General features: G+C 48.3%; 1 protein-coding gene across 2 annotated transcripts in view; it reads right to left on the bottom strand.

Moving 5' to 3' along the window:
* The window catches only part of kbtbd3 (kelch repeat and BTB (POZ) domain containing 3), a 282,090-nt gene that overhangs the window by 52,538 nt on the left and 215,058 nt on the right, over positions 1-14,494 (bottom strand). For both annotated transcript variants that reach the window (XM_072476770.1, XM_072476769.1), the window contains exon 4: positions 10,064-10,154. In XM_072476770.1, the coding sequence (XP_072332871.1) occupies positions 10,064-10,154 (91 nt within the window). The remainder of the gene's footprint in view (positions 1-10,063; positions 10,155-14,494) is intronic.

Genomic DNA, 14,494 nt, shown 5'->3' with positions numbered 1-14,494 from the left:
GGTTTACCCTGAATCCTCAGACTGTGACCCCTGGTTCTGGACACACCTATCATTGGTAACATCTTCCCTGCATCTACCCTGTCTAGTCCAGTTAGAATTTTATAAATCTCTATGAGATCCCTCCTCATTCTTCTGAACTCCAGTGAGAACAATCCCAACCTAGTCAATCTCTCCTCATATGACAGTCCCGCCATCCCTGGAATCAGTCTGGTAAACCTTTGCTGCACTCCCTCGAGAGCAAGAACATCCTTCCTCAGAGAAGGAGACTAAAACTGCACACAATACTCCAAGCATGGCCTCACCAAGGCACTGTACAATTGCAGCAACACATTCCTACTTCTGTACTCGAAACCTCTCGCAATGAAGGCCAACATACCATTAACCTTCTTTACTGCCTGCTGCACTTGCATGCTTACCTTTTGGACCTGTGCACAAGGACACCCAGGCCCTGCTGCACACTCCCCTCTCCCAATTTACAACCATTCAGGTAGTAATTTCCTGTTTTTGCTTCCAAAAGGAATAACCTCACACTTATCCAAATTATACTACATCTGCCATTGATTTGCCCACTTGCCCAACCTGTCCAAATCATGCTGTAGGATTCCTGCATCCTCGTCACAGTTCACCCTCCCACCCAACTTGGTGTCATCTGCAAACTTTGAGCTGTTACATTTTGTTCCCTCGTGCAAATCATTAATATATATATTGTGAACAGCTGGGGCCCCAGCACAAATCCCTTAGGTACCCCACTAGTTATTGCCTGCCAATTTGAAAAGAACCCATTAATCCCTACTCTTTGTTTACTCTCTGTCAACCAGTTTTCTATCCACCTCAATACATTTCCCCCAATCCCATGTGCTTTAATTTTGCACAATAACCTCTTATACGGGACTTTGTCAAACACCTTCTGAAAGTGTGTCTGTACTCTGGAGAAAACTGCCCAGAAATTCCAGTAGATAACAGTCGATTCAGTTTTATGCAGAGAAATGTGGAGTAGTTTCCTGGTATATAGAATGCTTTAATGCTTTACCATATAGGAATAGAAAAACTACAAATGGTGTATGCTTCAAACAGGAAGATTCTTAAACGAAGAGGGACAGATTTTTAAGGCTGGTGAAAAATGAGATTTTAAATTTGGGAATACAAGCGGAAAAGGCCATGAAAAGCAAATAGAATTCTGCATTTTAGGAACATTGGGCTGCATTGAATAGTTTTGGAGGCAGGCCAGTCGTTACCTGGAGAACCAGAGGAAAGTCCACCGTGGCCACTGATCCCTCCCTTGCCGCTAGTGGGTCCCTCTGTTGGGCACAGAATTATTGAGAAGGAAGGACCCCCAACCCTCCCACCAGGCCATAGGTATGCCTGCCAGGGTTTACTATAAGTGGCTGTCATAATATCCACTCATGTATATAATGAGATGCAGACAGGCAGTGACTGACACACAGGATAACCAATGAGCATACATGACACAGAACAACCAATCACCAGACAGGACACCACCACTATAAAGCCCACAGGGCATCAAGACTCTCTCTCTCACAGGACACAGCTACTGAGATAGTTAGAGTGCACAAGCCAGTGAGCACCATCTCCATGTGATAGAGAGCTAGTCTGGTCAAGCCAGTAGGAGATTATCAGTTAGATTAATAGAGTGTCAGCCCACAACAGATTCTGTGCAGCAATGAGCAAGTTCAATAAAACAGTGTTGGACCATCTCCTGTGTCGGAAGCCTGTTTCTATTCTCACTGCATCCAGTTGCAGTCAACGTTGAACCAACTCACTTAACACATCATGGTACAAGGGAGCTATTAATTCTAACGAAGCTACCTCGAGTGAATCTCCAACGACCAGCAAGCAGCCATCCAGCAGCATGGAAAAGATCCAGCCTCCTTCGCAACTCTGGATCTCCGGCAACCTCGGCGCCAACTAAAAAGTCTTCAAATAGAATTTCCTCCTATCGAGGCCTCCGACCTCGAGGCAGCATCGGAAGCCAGAAAGATCGCGCTGTTCCTGTCGACTGCGGGGGATCAATCCATCCACATCTATAACTCACTCACGTTTGCCGATGGTGAAGACAAGACGAAGTTCAAGACAGTTCTGCTGAAATCCGACAGCCACTGCGACATTGAGGTGAATGAGAGCTTTGAACGGTACATCTTCCAACAGAGGCTTCAGGGTAAGGATGAACCTTTTCAGTCCTTCTTGACCCATCTCCGCATCCTAGCGCAGTCATGTAATTATGACTCGACAGCGGATTCCATGATTCGGGATCAGATCGTTTTTGGGGTCTAGTCCTACTCCCTGCAGGAGCAGCTCCTCAAAATCAAACAGTTGACCCTCTCCGTCGCCATCGAAATGTGCGTTGTCCATGAGCATGCCAGAAATCGCTACTCCCACACCAGGGCGGCAGAAACTGCAAAACTGGCCTCCCACGAGGCAAAAAGTGTGTAGGCCATTGCAAAAATGCAAGGCCTGAGCATCGAGGAGAGTGGCCATTTCGCGCGCTTTTCCCGGGTCCCTACGCATGCGCGCCACGACCGGGTGGACGATGAGGCTGAAGACCCTAATGCGTATGTGCGGACGTCAGCCGACCGCACTGCGCATGCGCGATGGCGCACAGAACCCACTGACGTCAGCGTCATGACGTGTCCAAATTGTGGCTCCACCCATTTAAAGCGGCAATGTCCAGCCAAAGGAAGGCGATGTCTACAGTGTGGAAAACCTGGGCATTACGCGGCCTTCTGCAGGTCCGCTCCACCGAGCAACAGCCAGTGATCCCAGCTGCAGCGTAGACGTGTCCGCTGCGTCCAACAAGGCATGCAGGATTCTGATCCCGACAGCCCAACGGATCCCGATGCTGACTGCCTCGAGTCTCCATATCGGGTGGGCATCATCACCACACACGAGCTGGTCTCCACCACGCCTGCAAACCGCCTTTCAATCCTGAGTGTGGATCCTGACGACGAGTGGTGTGCTGTCATCACGGTCAACCAGTGTCGCATCCGATTTAAATTGGACACTGGCGCGTCTGCAAACCTCATATCACAGTCAGACCTCGACAGCATCCGAGACCAACCTAGCATTCTTTCACCAGCCTGCCAGCTCCTTGACGACAATGGTAATGCCATAGCTGCCAGTGGATCGTGTCAGCTAGGTGTATCTCACAAGGCAATCAAGGCGACGTTAAGATTCGAGATCGTCCAGCCTGACAAGGCATCCCTGCTCAGTGCTCGCGCATGCAAACTCCTAAATCTGGTCCAGCGAGTCCATGCCATGTCCTCAACACCGGCGACTGCCTCGCCCAAGGCGAATCTCCAGGCTGAGATAGTCGACATTCTCGCGCAATACCACAATGTGTTTGATGGGATGGGCACGCTCCTATATCGCTACAAGATATTGCTCAAGCCGAATGCCACCCACCCCAGTCATGCATACACCACGCCGGGTGCCGGCTCATCTCAAGGATCGTCTGAAAACGCAGCTACGCGAGCTCCAAGACCAGTGCATCATATCAAAGGTCATGAAACCAACAGACTGGGTCAGCTCCATGGTGTGAGTCAAGAAACCCTCTGGTGAACTCCACATTTGCATTGATCCCAAAAACCTGAATCGCAATATAATGCGAGAGCACTACCCGATCCCGAAGTGTGAAGAATTAACCTGTGAGATGGCTCATGCCAAATTCTTTACCAAGCTGGACGTCTCCCGCGGTTTCTGGCAGATACAGCTGGATGAGTCCAGTCAGAAGCTGTGCACGTTTAACATTCCGTTCGTCAGGTATTGCTACAAGGGCATGCCTTTTGGTATCATCTCAGCTTCCGAAGTATTTCATTGCATAATGGAGCAAATGATGGAGGGCATCGAGGGGGTGCGAGTCTATGTGGACGACGTGATCATCTGGTCCACGACGCCCGAGGATCACATCGTTCGCCTCAAACAGGTTTTCCAGAGCATTCATGAAAATGGCCTCCAGCTCAACAGGGCCAAATGCTCGTTTGGGTGGTCCGCTATCAAGTTTCTGGGTGACCACATTTCACAGCAGGGTGTGCAACCTGACACTGACAAGGTGCTGGCAATCAATGCCATGAAGACCCTTGAGGACAAAAAGGCGGTCCTCCGTTTCCTCGGGATGATAGGTTTTCTCGGAAAATTCATTCCCAACATGGAATCCCACACCACGGCCCTCCGGCATCTCGTTAAAAAGTCGACAGTGTTCCAGTGGCTTCCCGCACATCAAGCGGAGTGGCTTGAGCCGACGGCGAAGCTCACCACAGCCCCAGTACTGGCGTTCTTTGACCCAACCAAGGATACCAAGGTATCCACAGACGCAAGCCAGGACGGCATTGGGGCGGTGCTCCTCCAATGAGATGACTCCTCGTCCTGGGGTCTAGTGGCATATGCATCCAGGGCCATGACTCCGACCGAACAACGGTATGCCAGATCGAAAAGGAGTGCTTGAGTCTCCTGACAGGAATAGTCAAGTTTCATGACTACGTATACGGTCTGCCGAAGTTCACGGTGGAAACAGACCACAGGCCTTTAGTCCACATAATCCAGAAGGATTTAAATGATATGACACCTCGGCTGCAGCGAATTCTTCTTCGTCTCCGCCGATATGACTTCGAACTCGTCTACACACCGGGTAAGGAGCTGATCATCGCGGATGCCCTATCCCGACCCATCACCATGCCATGTGAACAGGGCGACTTCATTCGCCACATCGAGGCACAGGTACAGTTGTGTGCCAGCAACCTCCCAGCGACTGATGAACGAGTTGTCCAAATACGCGAAGAAACTGCCGAAGATCCTCTACTGTAGCGCGTGATGCAACACCTCGCCCATGGCTGGCAAAAGGGGCAGTGCCCCCAGTTCTTCAACGTTAAGGACGAGTTAGCAGTTGTTGAGGGGATCCTTCTTAAACTAGATAGAATCGTCATTCCCCAAAGCATGCAAACCATGGTGCTCAGACAGATCAATGAGGGTCACCTTGGGGTCGAGAAATGTTGACGCAGAGCTCGGCAGGCAGTTTACTGGCCTGGCATCAGCCAGAACATTGCCAACACGGTCCTCAACTGCACAACATGCCAGAAATTTCAACCAGCTCAGCCCAAGGAAACACTGCAACAGCACGGGATCGTGACTTCTCCGTGGTCCAAGGTGGGGATAGCCACCTTTCACACAAATGGGCGTGATTACGTGCTCTTGGTCAACTACTTCTCCAGCTATCCGGAAGTGGTGAAACTGTCGGACCTCACGTCCAGGTCAGTCATCAAAGCCTGCAAAGAGACGTTTGCCAGGCACGGGATACCACTCACAGTAATGAGTGACAACGGTCCATGTTTCTACAGCCAAGAGCGGTCCGACTTTGCACGATCCTACCACTTCAGGCATATCACATCCAGTCCCCATTACCCGCAACCAAACGGGAAGGCCGAAAAAGGGATCCATACTGTGCAAGGCTGCAGACTCAGCCTCGGATTTCAACTAGGCGCTGTTGGCATACAGGGCAACCTCTCTGTCGACTGGTTTGTCTCCGGCGCAGCTGCTCATGAATCGCAACCTGAGGACGACTGTTCCAGCCATCCATGTTCCAGACCTTGACCACCTCACGGTGCTGCAGAAGATCACGTATGATGCTCATGCCACGGATCTGCCTGCGCTGGCTCCAGAAGATGTTGTTCGCATCCAGTTGCCTGAGGGAAGCTGGTTAGCCCCAGCTGTTGTCGTCAGACAGGCTGCCCCAGGTCTTTCATTGTTCAAATGGCTGATGGCTCCATTCTACGGTGCAACAGGAGGGCGCTGCGCAAGGTTCCCTGCCCACCACCCGACCGCACTTCTCCGCATGTTATCATGCCGCCTCAGGACATCTCGCCCCACGTGGCCACCGATCTGGCAGCGATCCTGCCTGTCCACGAGGCCACTGAAATGGCAGCAATCCCACCTGTCCAGGTGCCGGCGCCTCCCCTCCACCTCTGAGGCGATCGACAAGAATTTGTCACCCGCCACAAAGACTGAAACTATAGACTTAAATCTTGTAAATTTTGTTCAGTTTGCTCTGTATCTGCACGATAGACACCTTTCCATGTACAAACGTTCATTCATTCACCACTTGTACGTAGTCATGCATATATATACCGCCACGTTCCAAAATTTATTTTAAAAAGGGGAGATGTCATAATATCCACTCATGTATATAATGAGATGCAGACAGGCAGTGATTGACACACAGGATAACCAATGAACACACACGACACAGAACAACCAATCACCAGACAGGACACCACCACTATAAAGCCCATAGGGCATCAAGACTCTCTCTCACAGGACACAGCTACTGAGATAGTTCGAGTGCACAAGCCAGTGAGCACCATCTCCATGTGGTAGAGAGCTAGTCTGGTCAAGCCAGTAGGAGGTTATCAGTTAGATTAATAGAGTGTCAACTCACAGCAGATTACGTACAGCAATGAGCAAGTTCAATAAAACAATGTTGGACCATCTCCTGTGTCGGAAGCCTGTTTTTAGTCTCACTGCATCCAGTTGCAGTCAACTTTGAACCAACTCACTTAACACATCAGTGGCCACTTAAGGGCATCTATTATTCTCCAGGCAGGAAGGCTGTTCTTTCCCCAGACTTAACTTGGGGGAGTCAGGAAGGCAATGAGATCTCCACCCTGAGTTTTCTTGTCCCACCATACAACTTCTGGACTCCCAAGGAGCATTAAGTTCTGCCGATTTAATGTAAAATCAAGGAAGTAAATGGTGAATTTGTACAGGTTATTTTTTATGCTGCAGTTGGAACATTGCATCCAATTCTGTGTTCTTTATTATTGTAATGGCTACACAAACAATTGCTGGACCAATATTGTTAATGATGAAGAAAGGCTTGAAAGAATATTTTTTCCGTGTGGAACTGAAGAGGTCAAGGTGAATATGACTGAAACTTATTAAATTATGAGAGTTTTTGGGAGGGTAGATAACAAAGATTGCTTTCACGTGTTGACAAATTGGTACCAGGAGGCATAGATTGATAATTATTACTGAAGAATGAAGGAGAATCCTAGAAGAGTTTTTTTTCCTATTAAGAATCTATTTAATATATGAAATCCTTTGCCATAACAAGCTACAGTGAGTGAGACTATAATATCATTTAACAAGTAACTGGGAAGCTATTTAAAAAGGAAGCATATAAAACAATATGGAAAAGGACACGTAAATGGGACTTGAGTTGATTGCTGCATTTAATTACTTTTAATTCGGATGAATGAGGTGGGCTGAATGGCCACCTTCTGTACTATAATTCCTATGATTCCTGTGGTCTTTCTTTCCAGAAGTATAATTGGAAAGGTGAAAAAACAGTTCTAGGTTTGGCAATGGTGTCACAGTTTGGATGGATTGAAATGTACATATATAACCAGGATCTTGATGAATGAAATGGCTAATGTGGGTCCTGCACCATCACCACAGTCATTATGAGTTAGTTCTTTCAATAACCACTCCCTTGCCATTCAAGAAGTTCCTTTAGTTAAGGCATTGTTCTTCTGACAGCACTGCATTAGTTAATGACAGTCACAATGTGTCCAATAGCAACAAGGTCTAAAATATTGCTCAGGGGTGTTTGAAGTCATTTTGAGAGGTGAAAGTTGGCAAGTGTAGCCAATATAATGCTTGGCAGTTTGAAACCTTTCTGGAATTCTTCCTTGTTGCGTCCTAATTATTTTCAAAATCTTTATTTATCAATAATTCAATTATTTCTTCCCACACCTATCAAATGTGGCACTTTAGTGATGGAGATTCCCTCCCTTCTGTGTAGACCTTTAGTCCGTTAACACACTCACAATGCCTCCAGAGCCTATTATTAAATGTTCCTCTACATTCCATCTGCGCCATCAAACTATTGGCCACAAACAAATGCTGATCTTGGTTGCATTTTAAAACTAGCATGAATCTTTTTTCAGGCCCTTAAAACTAAATGGCTAATTGGGCTGCCTCATTGCATTATGTGCATAAGTAGAAAAAAACATGGCAGTTTGCCAAACCATTAATTCATTCCAGTTAATGGGGACTTCCTGTGGCGGCCATGGAGTGAGTGGTCGCACATTTGGTGGCTCCCGTTCCAGGTGGATTTTTTTCGGTCCTTCCCCATCTGACTGGCGTGGTAGTTGAGAACAAAAGGTGTTTGCGGTGTTGAGGGAAGGTAATACTCCTCTGGTGAGGTCGGTGTATGGATTAGCGGATGGTAAGGTCCATGGGAGAGAGCAGTTGGAGCAGGAAAGTTTTCTTGGTGCGACACAGTGAAGATGGCAGAGGGCAAGGGGGCAGCGCTGCCCTCCAGTGGTCGACGGAGCAGCTGGTGGAGTTTTTAAATAACAAATTCCAGCAGCAGAAGAAAGAGGCCTTGGCCGATTTGGCCAAGGTGGTGGAGCTGCTTAGGGAACGATAGAGCAAGTGGAGCAGAGGCAGGAGGCACAGGGCCTGGTGATTAAGAAGGTGGAGGAGTTGGTGGTGGAGCATGAGGATCGACTGACCTCGCTGGAGGCGGAAATGGGGATGGTGATGATCAGCCAGAAGAGGCTGAGAGAGAAATTGCAGGACATCGAGAACAACTCCAGGACGCTGAATTTGAGGATTGTTGGGATACCTGAAGGCATTGAGGGAACGGAGGCCGTCAAGTTTGTGGCGGGCATGCTGGAGAAGCTGATGGGGGAGGTGCCCTTCGACTGGCCCCTCGAGGTAGATCGGGCGCACAGGGTGCGGAGGAGGCCGCAGTTGGGGGAGCCGCCGAGGGCGACTGTGGTGAGGCTGCATCGGTTCCTGGATAAAGAGAAGATCTTTAGTTGGACGAGGTAGACCAAGAAATGCACCTGGGATGGGAGTGAGCTGCCGATTTACCAGGACCTGGGTGCGGAGCTGGCCAAGCGGAGGGCTGGGAACAATCGGATAAAGGTGGCTCTCCACAAGAAGGGTGTGAGGTTCGGGGTTTTGTACCCTGCCCGCTGTTTTTGGTGCATCCTACACAAGCAGGCAGGGTACAAACAAAGAACCAATCTAATCCCCCCTCCCCCATGCCTTCTTCTGGCAGCCCCCCACTTCACTCCCGTTAACTAGTCCTCCTAACTAGTATTGTGGTGTCCCCATCCAAGCCCTCTGACTTCCCCTTCCCAATCCTGCCAACCACCAACAAACAAAGGGAAGCAAAACACACACTCACCATCACCACTCTCGCATTGAAATCTACCCCAATTTACCCATCCAATGTGCCCCACAATTTACACCAAAGTTCTCCAATGTTCACTGTCCTCACACTCCTCACAGCCCATGGTCTCTCTTAAGTTCAATTTAGCATGACCAATCCACCTAACCTGCACATCTTTGGACTGTGGGAGGAAACCGGAGCACTCCATACCAGGCAACATTCTGGTAAATCTCCTCTGCACCCTTTCCAATGCTTCCACATCCTTCCTATAATGCGGCGACCAGAATTGCAGGCAATACACTTTAAACCACCTTCCTGCCTGCCGGTACACTCCTGCAACTTTGAAACGTTACTCATGACCTCACTACTCTCAACCTCCTGTATACTGGAGCTACAATTCAGGTTCCCAAGCCCCTGCTGAACTAGTTTAAACCCTCCCGAAGAGCATTAGCAAATTTCCCCCCCAGGATATTGGTACCCCTCTGGTCCAGGTGTAGACCATCCCGTTTGCAGAGGTCCCGTTTGTAGGGGATTCTGTGAGAGCATGATTCACAATTAAATTACTATTCATAGCGTGGGAGGACCTCATGGGGCTACTGGAGCAGTTGGAAATAATTCCTCAGAAGTGCCTATGTCTATTTTAATATTGAAATCTGCTCTGATTCAGGAACTCAAAATGAAATTCATTTCTGACAGAATTATATACTCTGTCTGAGGACATGTTATTTATGTATAAAAATTAAGATTCTCCAAGTCTATAAATATGGAGACTTGAAGCTATCATTGGTTCCTTATTCTATGTCCCAACCTTCGGAAATTACCCATTAAAAACAACTGTGAATGTGTGTATATAGTTAGTCCCAGACTCACCAGTAGTGCATCATTTCTCTCCAATGTGTTCCTATATATTTGGATTTCATTTCCTTGGCCTTTCCATTGTTGCCTCAGCTCTTGTTTCTGCCTAGACAGTAAGACAAGTTCATCAATGTCTTCAGCTGAAAACAATAATTATTTTTGGTGCAATGCATATCAATATTGGTGTAACCCAGGGAGAGAAAAATAGTGTAACTTAATATTGATTGTCAAGTATAGGAAGCACCTGCCTCTTTCCTCTGAAACAAAAAACATGGGCAAGTGAAAAAACAGTTTCAAATTCCCTGTTGCTTGCTTTATATATTGCTTTGTGCCAACGGTTTATTATTTGCACTCCACTTGCCAACTCCCTCTCTGCTTACAGAAACATTCATCAAAACCTTCCTTTTCAACTCTGCCTTCAATTTGTCATTGTAGCTCTTTATTTCCCTGTGCTTGGTTACTGGAAAATGTTATGCAATATCTTTCTGAATGTGGGAGCTGCACATAAATGTTGCAGTTAAGACCCCGGAATAAATAGTGAACATTTTGAAATGAATATTGCAAAACAAAGTATTGAATTGAACACCTGGAACAATTTTCAGATTTTAGAATTTAATCAAGCTTCCAATCTTCAAAGCCAATTTTGAATGAGCACAAGGTAAATTGCACATGTGATTGGGCTGTTAAATGGGGACAGGCTTCAAAATGCTGTCATTATTTGCTTGCTTTCGTGCCATTTTTGTGTTGTGCTTTTATTGCAGGTATTGTCAATATTCATGGCATTTTACTCTGTATTGGAGGGACCATTTTTCTTTATACTTTACATCCCAGACCTTTAATTGACAGCTTAGATGGCAATCACTCTGCCAGTCAAGCTCCAACAATGATAAAGAGGACCCAAGAAAAGGATTTCTTTTCATTGTGAACTTTCACAGCATCTGGGGGCAAACTGAAAAGTCACATGGCAGGGTCACTTTTCAATGAAAAGTTAATGATGGAGGTTAGTTCTAATGTACCCCAAATATAGCCTTTCATGTTCAAACTGGAACACAGTAAGGCATGCCGAGTATATTAGTAACATACATCATGCCAATATGTCTTCAGCCCTTGACTCATCTACTTGTGAAAATGACTATGTTAGCAGGTGAAAGGGAAGGAAGCGATCTCCTTGTGTAAAAAGTTTCACACCTGGTAGTATTGAAACTGGTTAACTCTCGGACCATCTACAAACAAGTCACCAAACTCCTCTAACCCCTTTTCCCTCCAATCCTCAAAGGACGAGTCCAAAACCGCCAGCACAAAACAATGGTTTTCACAAATTGGGGCCAACACCCACATATCACCTAGTTTAAAATGCTGCCTAAAATGTCCCCATATTCTCAAGGTCGCCTCCACCACTCGGTCAGCAGTCCATTTAGTGGGGAAGACAAAAGGAGAGCTGTTGAATCTGCCAAACCAACACGCATGAAACATCATGCAGAAAACGATGAACGTTTATTAGCAATACAATCAAATTCTACACTCTCCGAAGGGTCTCCCTCCTCGATCTGCACCCAGGTCAGGGATTTTATATTAGTGAGGGCTCCCCTTGTTACGCGGAAGCCCTGCCCTCATTAATGGGGCGCTCATATTCCATGGAGGTGACGGGGAATCATTACCTCGAGTTATACCACTCGTCCCCCCCGCCCGCACCAACTCCCAAGTCTGGAGTGACGCCCATGTTAGTGGACTCACACCAAGGGTCTCTCAGCTTCTTTGCCCGGGGATGACTTTTGGGCGTCGTCCATGTGGTATCTGGAGGTGTCTACCTGACCGGAGAACAACACTTTCACGAGGAGTGCCTGGGCAGCACTGGCAGGATTGGCTCGGTTCTGGGACATATTTATGACAGATCCTTGGGAGGTGGGAAAATACCCATGTCTGATTTAGAATCAGAGCTGAGTGAGACTTCGTCCAGCATCCCAACGTCGTTGAACTCTGTGTTCGGAATCTCGATGGCCAGCAAAACCTGGGGCAGCGGTGGAAGTGGCGGCAGTGGTGGCAACAAAGGTGGATGAGAGCTCTGGATCGGGGCTTCTGGAACTGGGTCAGGCATGTCAGCAACGTGGCAGTGAAGATGGTCCACGTGTCAATTGGACATACGGCCCAGTGCCACACCCCATACAAAATCGGTAGTTTGTGCCAACACAACACCCGGGGTCCATTTATCCCCTTTGCATAAATTCCGGATGTGTGTAAAATCACCAGGGGTGAATGTGTGAAACAGCCTACGCCGGCATGCATTCACCTGGGTTCTGTCCTGCTCACGGCGCACCTTCCTGCCAATATCTAGGATGGCCACTCAGATGTTTGTGGAAGCGGTGACACATCAACATCTCAGTCGGTGTGACTCCTGTCGTGGCGTGCGGTAATAAAACAAGAAGCATGCGAGTCGAGTTTCCCAGGAACCCGAGGGCCAATCTTCTGATGTCAGCGTCAATCCCTGGCCACCACACATATCTGCGGGCCAGTATCTTCATCTTTGACACCTAGGATATCCATTGTGGAGGTCTTGCAAGAGTGGACCGTCCACTCGCTCCGGAACCACCACATGTGTTCTCTTCGATACTTAATTCCTGTATCTTGGAAGTGATGCCTTCAGGTCGCCTGGTAAAGCACGGTATTGGGATCCATACAGTATAATGTGTTTGACGCGGGATAACTATGGGTCCATCTGGGTCCAGCCTCAGATATTAGACATCGTGACTGGCAGGGAGTCCATAAATTGGAGGGTTGCGATGATCTCATCAACCGATGTCGGTGTAGGCGGCCTGGTGAGGAGGGGAAGGCGGCTCAACGTATCCCGGAACGGTGCTCTAGCACATACTCGTATGCTGCTAATATCAGCCCCCATCTTTGGATCCTAGCAGAGGCTATGGGGGATTGCTTGATCCTCTTTAACTAAACCAAGTAAAGGTTTGTGGTCTGTGAACACATTGAAGGGATGTCCGTAGACATATTGGTGAAACATTTTCACCCCAAAAATCACGGCCAACCCTTCCTTTCTGATCTGTGCATAGTTCTTCTCAGCATTGGCAAGTGTCCGTGGTGTACCAACCCCATAGGGTGAAGCATCGCACGTCAGCAGGAATGGATTTGATGGGTCAAAGTGGGTCAGCAGTTTTGAGGACGATAGTTGCTGCTTGACCCTTGCGAAAGCAGTGCCCTGTGCCCATTCCCACGGTTGCCCCTTTTTTAACAGATGGTGAAGGGGGGGGGCTAATACCGTGGCCAGGTTTGGAATAAATTTCCCGTAATAGCTCATTAGGCCTAAAAATGAGTGAAGTTCGATCGGTCTGCTGGGTACGGAGGCCTCCTGGATCGCCTGTACCTTTTCCTTCATGGGATGCAACCTGTGGTGGTCCATTGAAAACACACTTCTCCCTCTGGAGGCGAACGTCGACCTCCTTAAATCGATGGAGGACTTATCCAAATGTTCCTGGTCAGACAAGCCCGTAATCAAAACATCGTCCAGGTACACTGCCGTGCGTGGGAGCCCCCGCAGGATGTTTTCAATCACCCGCTGGATGATGGCGCACGCTGAGGAAACCCTCAAAGGCAGTCAGATATATTCATACAGTCTGCTGTGCGTGTTTATGGTCACAAACCTCCAGGATTCTTGGGCCAAAATGAGCTGGAGGGACACATGACTCATGTCAAGTTTGGTAAAGGTTCAGCCTCCGCTTAGCTTAGTGTAAAAGCCTTCTATTCGAGGCGCGGGATAGCGATCCAGTCAAGGAATACAGTTCACCGTCATTCTTTAGTCGCCACATAGGCGTACAGAGCTGTCAGGCTTCATGGCAGGCACGGCAGGCGCCACCCAATCGGCAATTGGACTGGTTGAGCACAAAAGTATCGTGTCTGTGCCATAGGGTCGACGTTGATGCGGGCACAAACCCCTTTATGGTGCCCAAACCACCCTGGAAAATGGATGGAAATTTTGGCAGGACCCCTTCAGGGCCTTGCGGGTGCATTCAACAGAGCCGCTAACCAATCCAAACGTAGGTGGCACAACCAGTCCCGTCCCACAAACCTGGTCCGCTGCCATGTACTACCACCAAAGGCAAGTTAGCCAACTGCTGCCCATATTCGTCCAGGACCGTTGAGGTGCCTGCGATCGCCAGGTGTTCCCCTGTATAAGTGGCAAGGTCGGCGTTGGTGTCTCGAAGGCTCAATGTTTGGAGGCCAGACCTGATCTGGTTGAAAGTGCGGCGGCTGATCACAGATACCATTGCTCCGGTATCGAACTCCAAATGAATTAAATGCCCATTTACGTGCAGGGAAATCTGAATCGGGGCGGCCTGCGGTGATGCCACGCAGTGTAACTGCTGGTAGAAGGTGTCTTCATCGTCCCACATAATGAGTCTGATCACAAGGCAGGCGGTCACGCCTGGTAGGGTGATCCCT

Source organism: Scyliorhinus torazame, chromosome 15 (assembly GCF_047496885.1).
Source record: "Scyliorhinus torazame isolate Kashiwa2021f chromosome 15, sScyTor2.1, whole genome shotgun sequence".
In the NCBI taxonomy this organism is placed as follows: Eukaryota; Metazoa; Chordata; class Chondrichthyes; order Carcharhiniformes; family Scyliorhinidae; genus Scyliorhinus; species Scyliorhinus torazame.
Note: the sequence above shows the minus strand (reverse complement) of the source record. Positions and strands in the feature narration are given on the sequence as shown.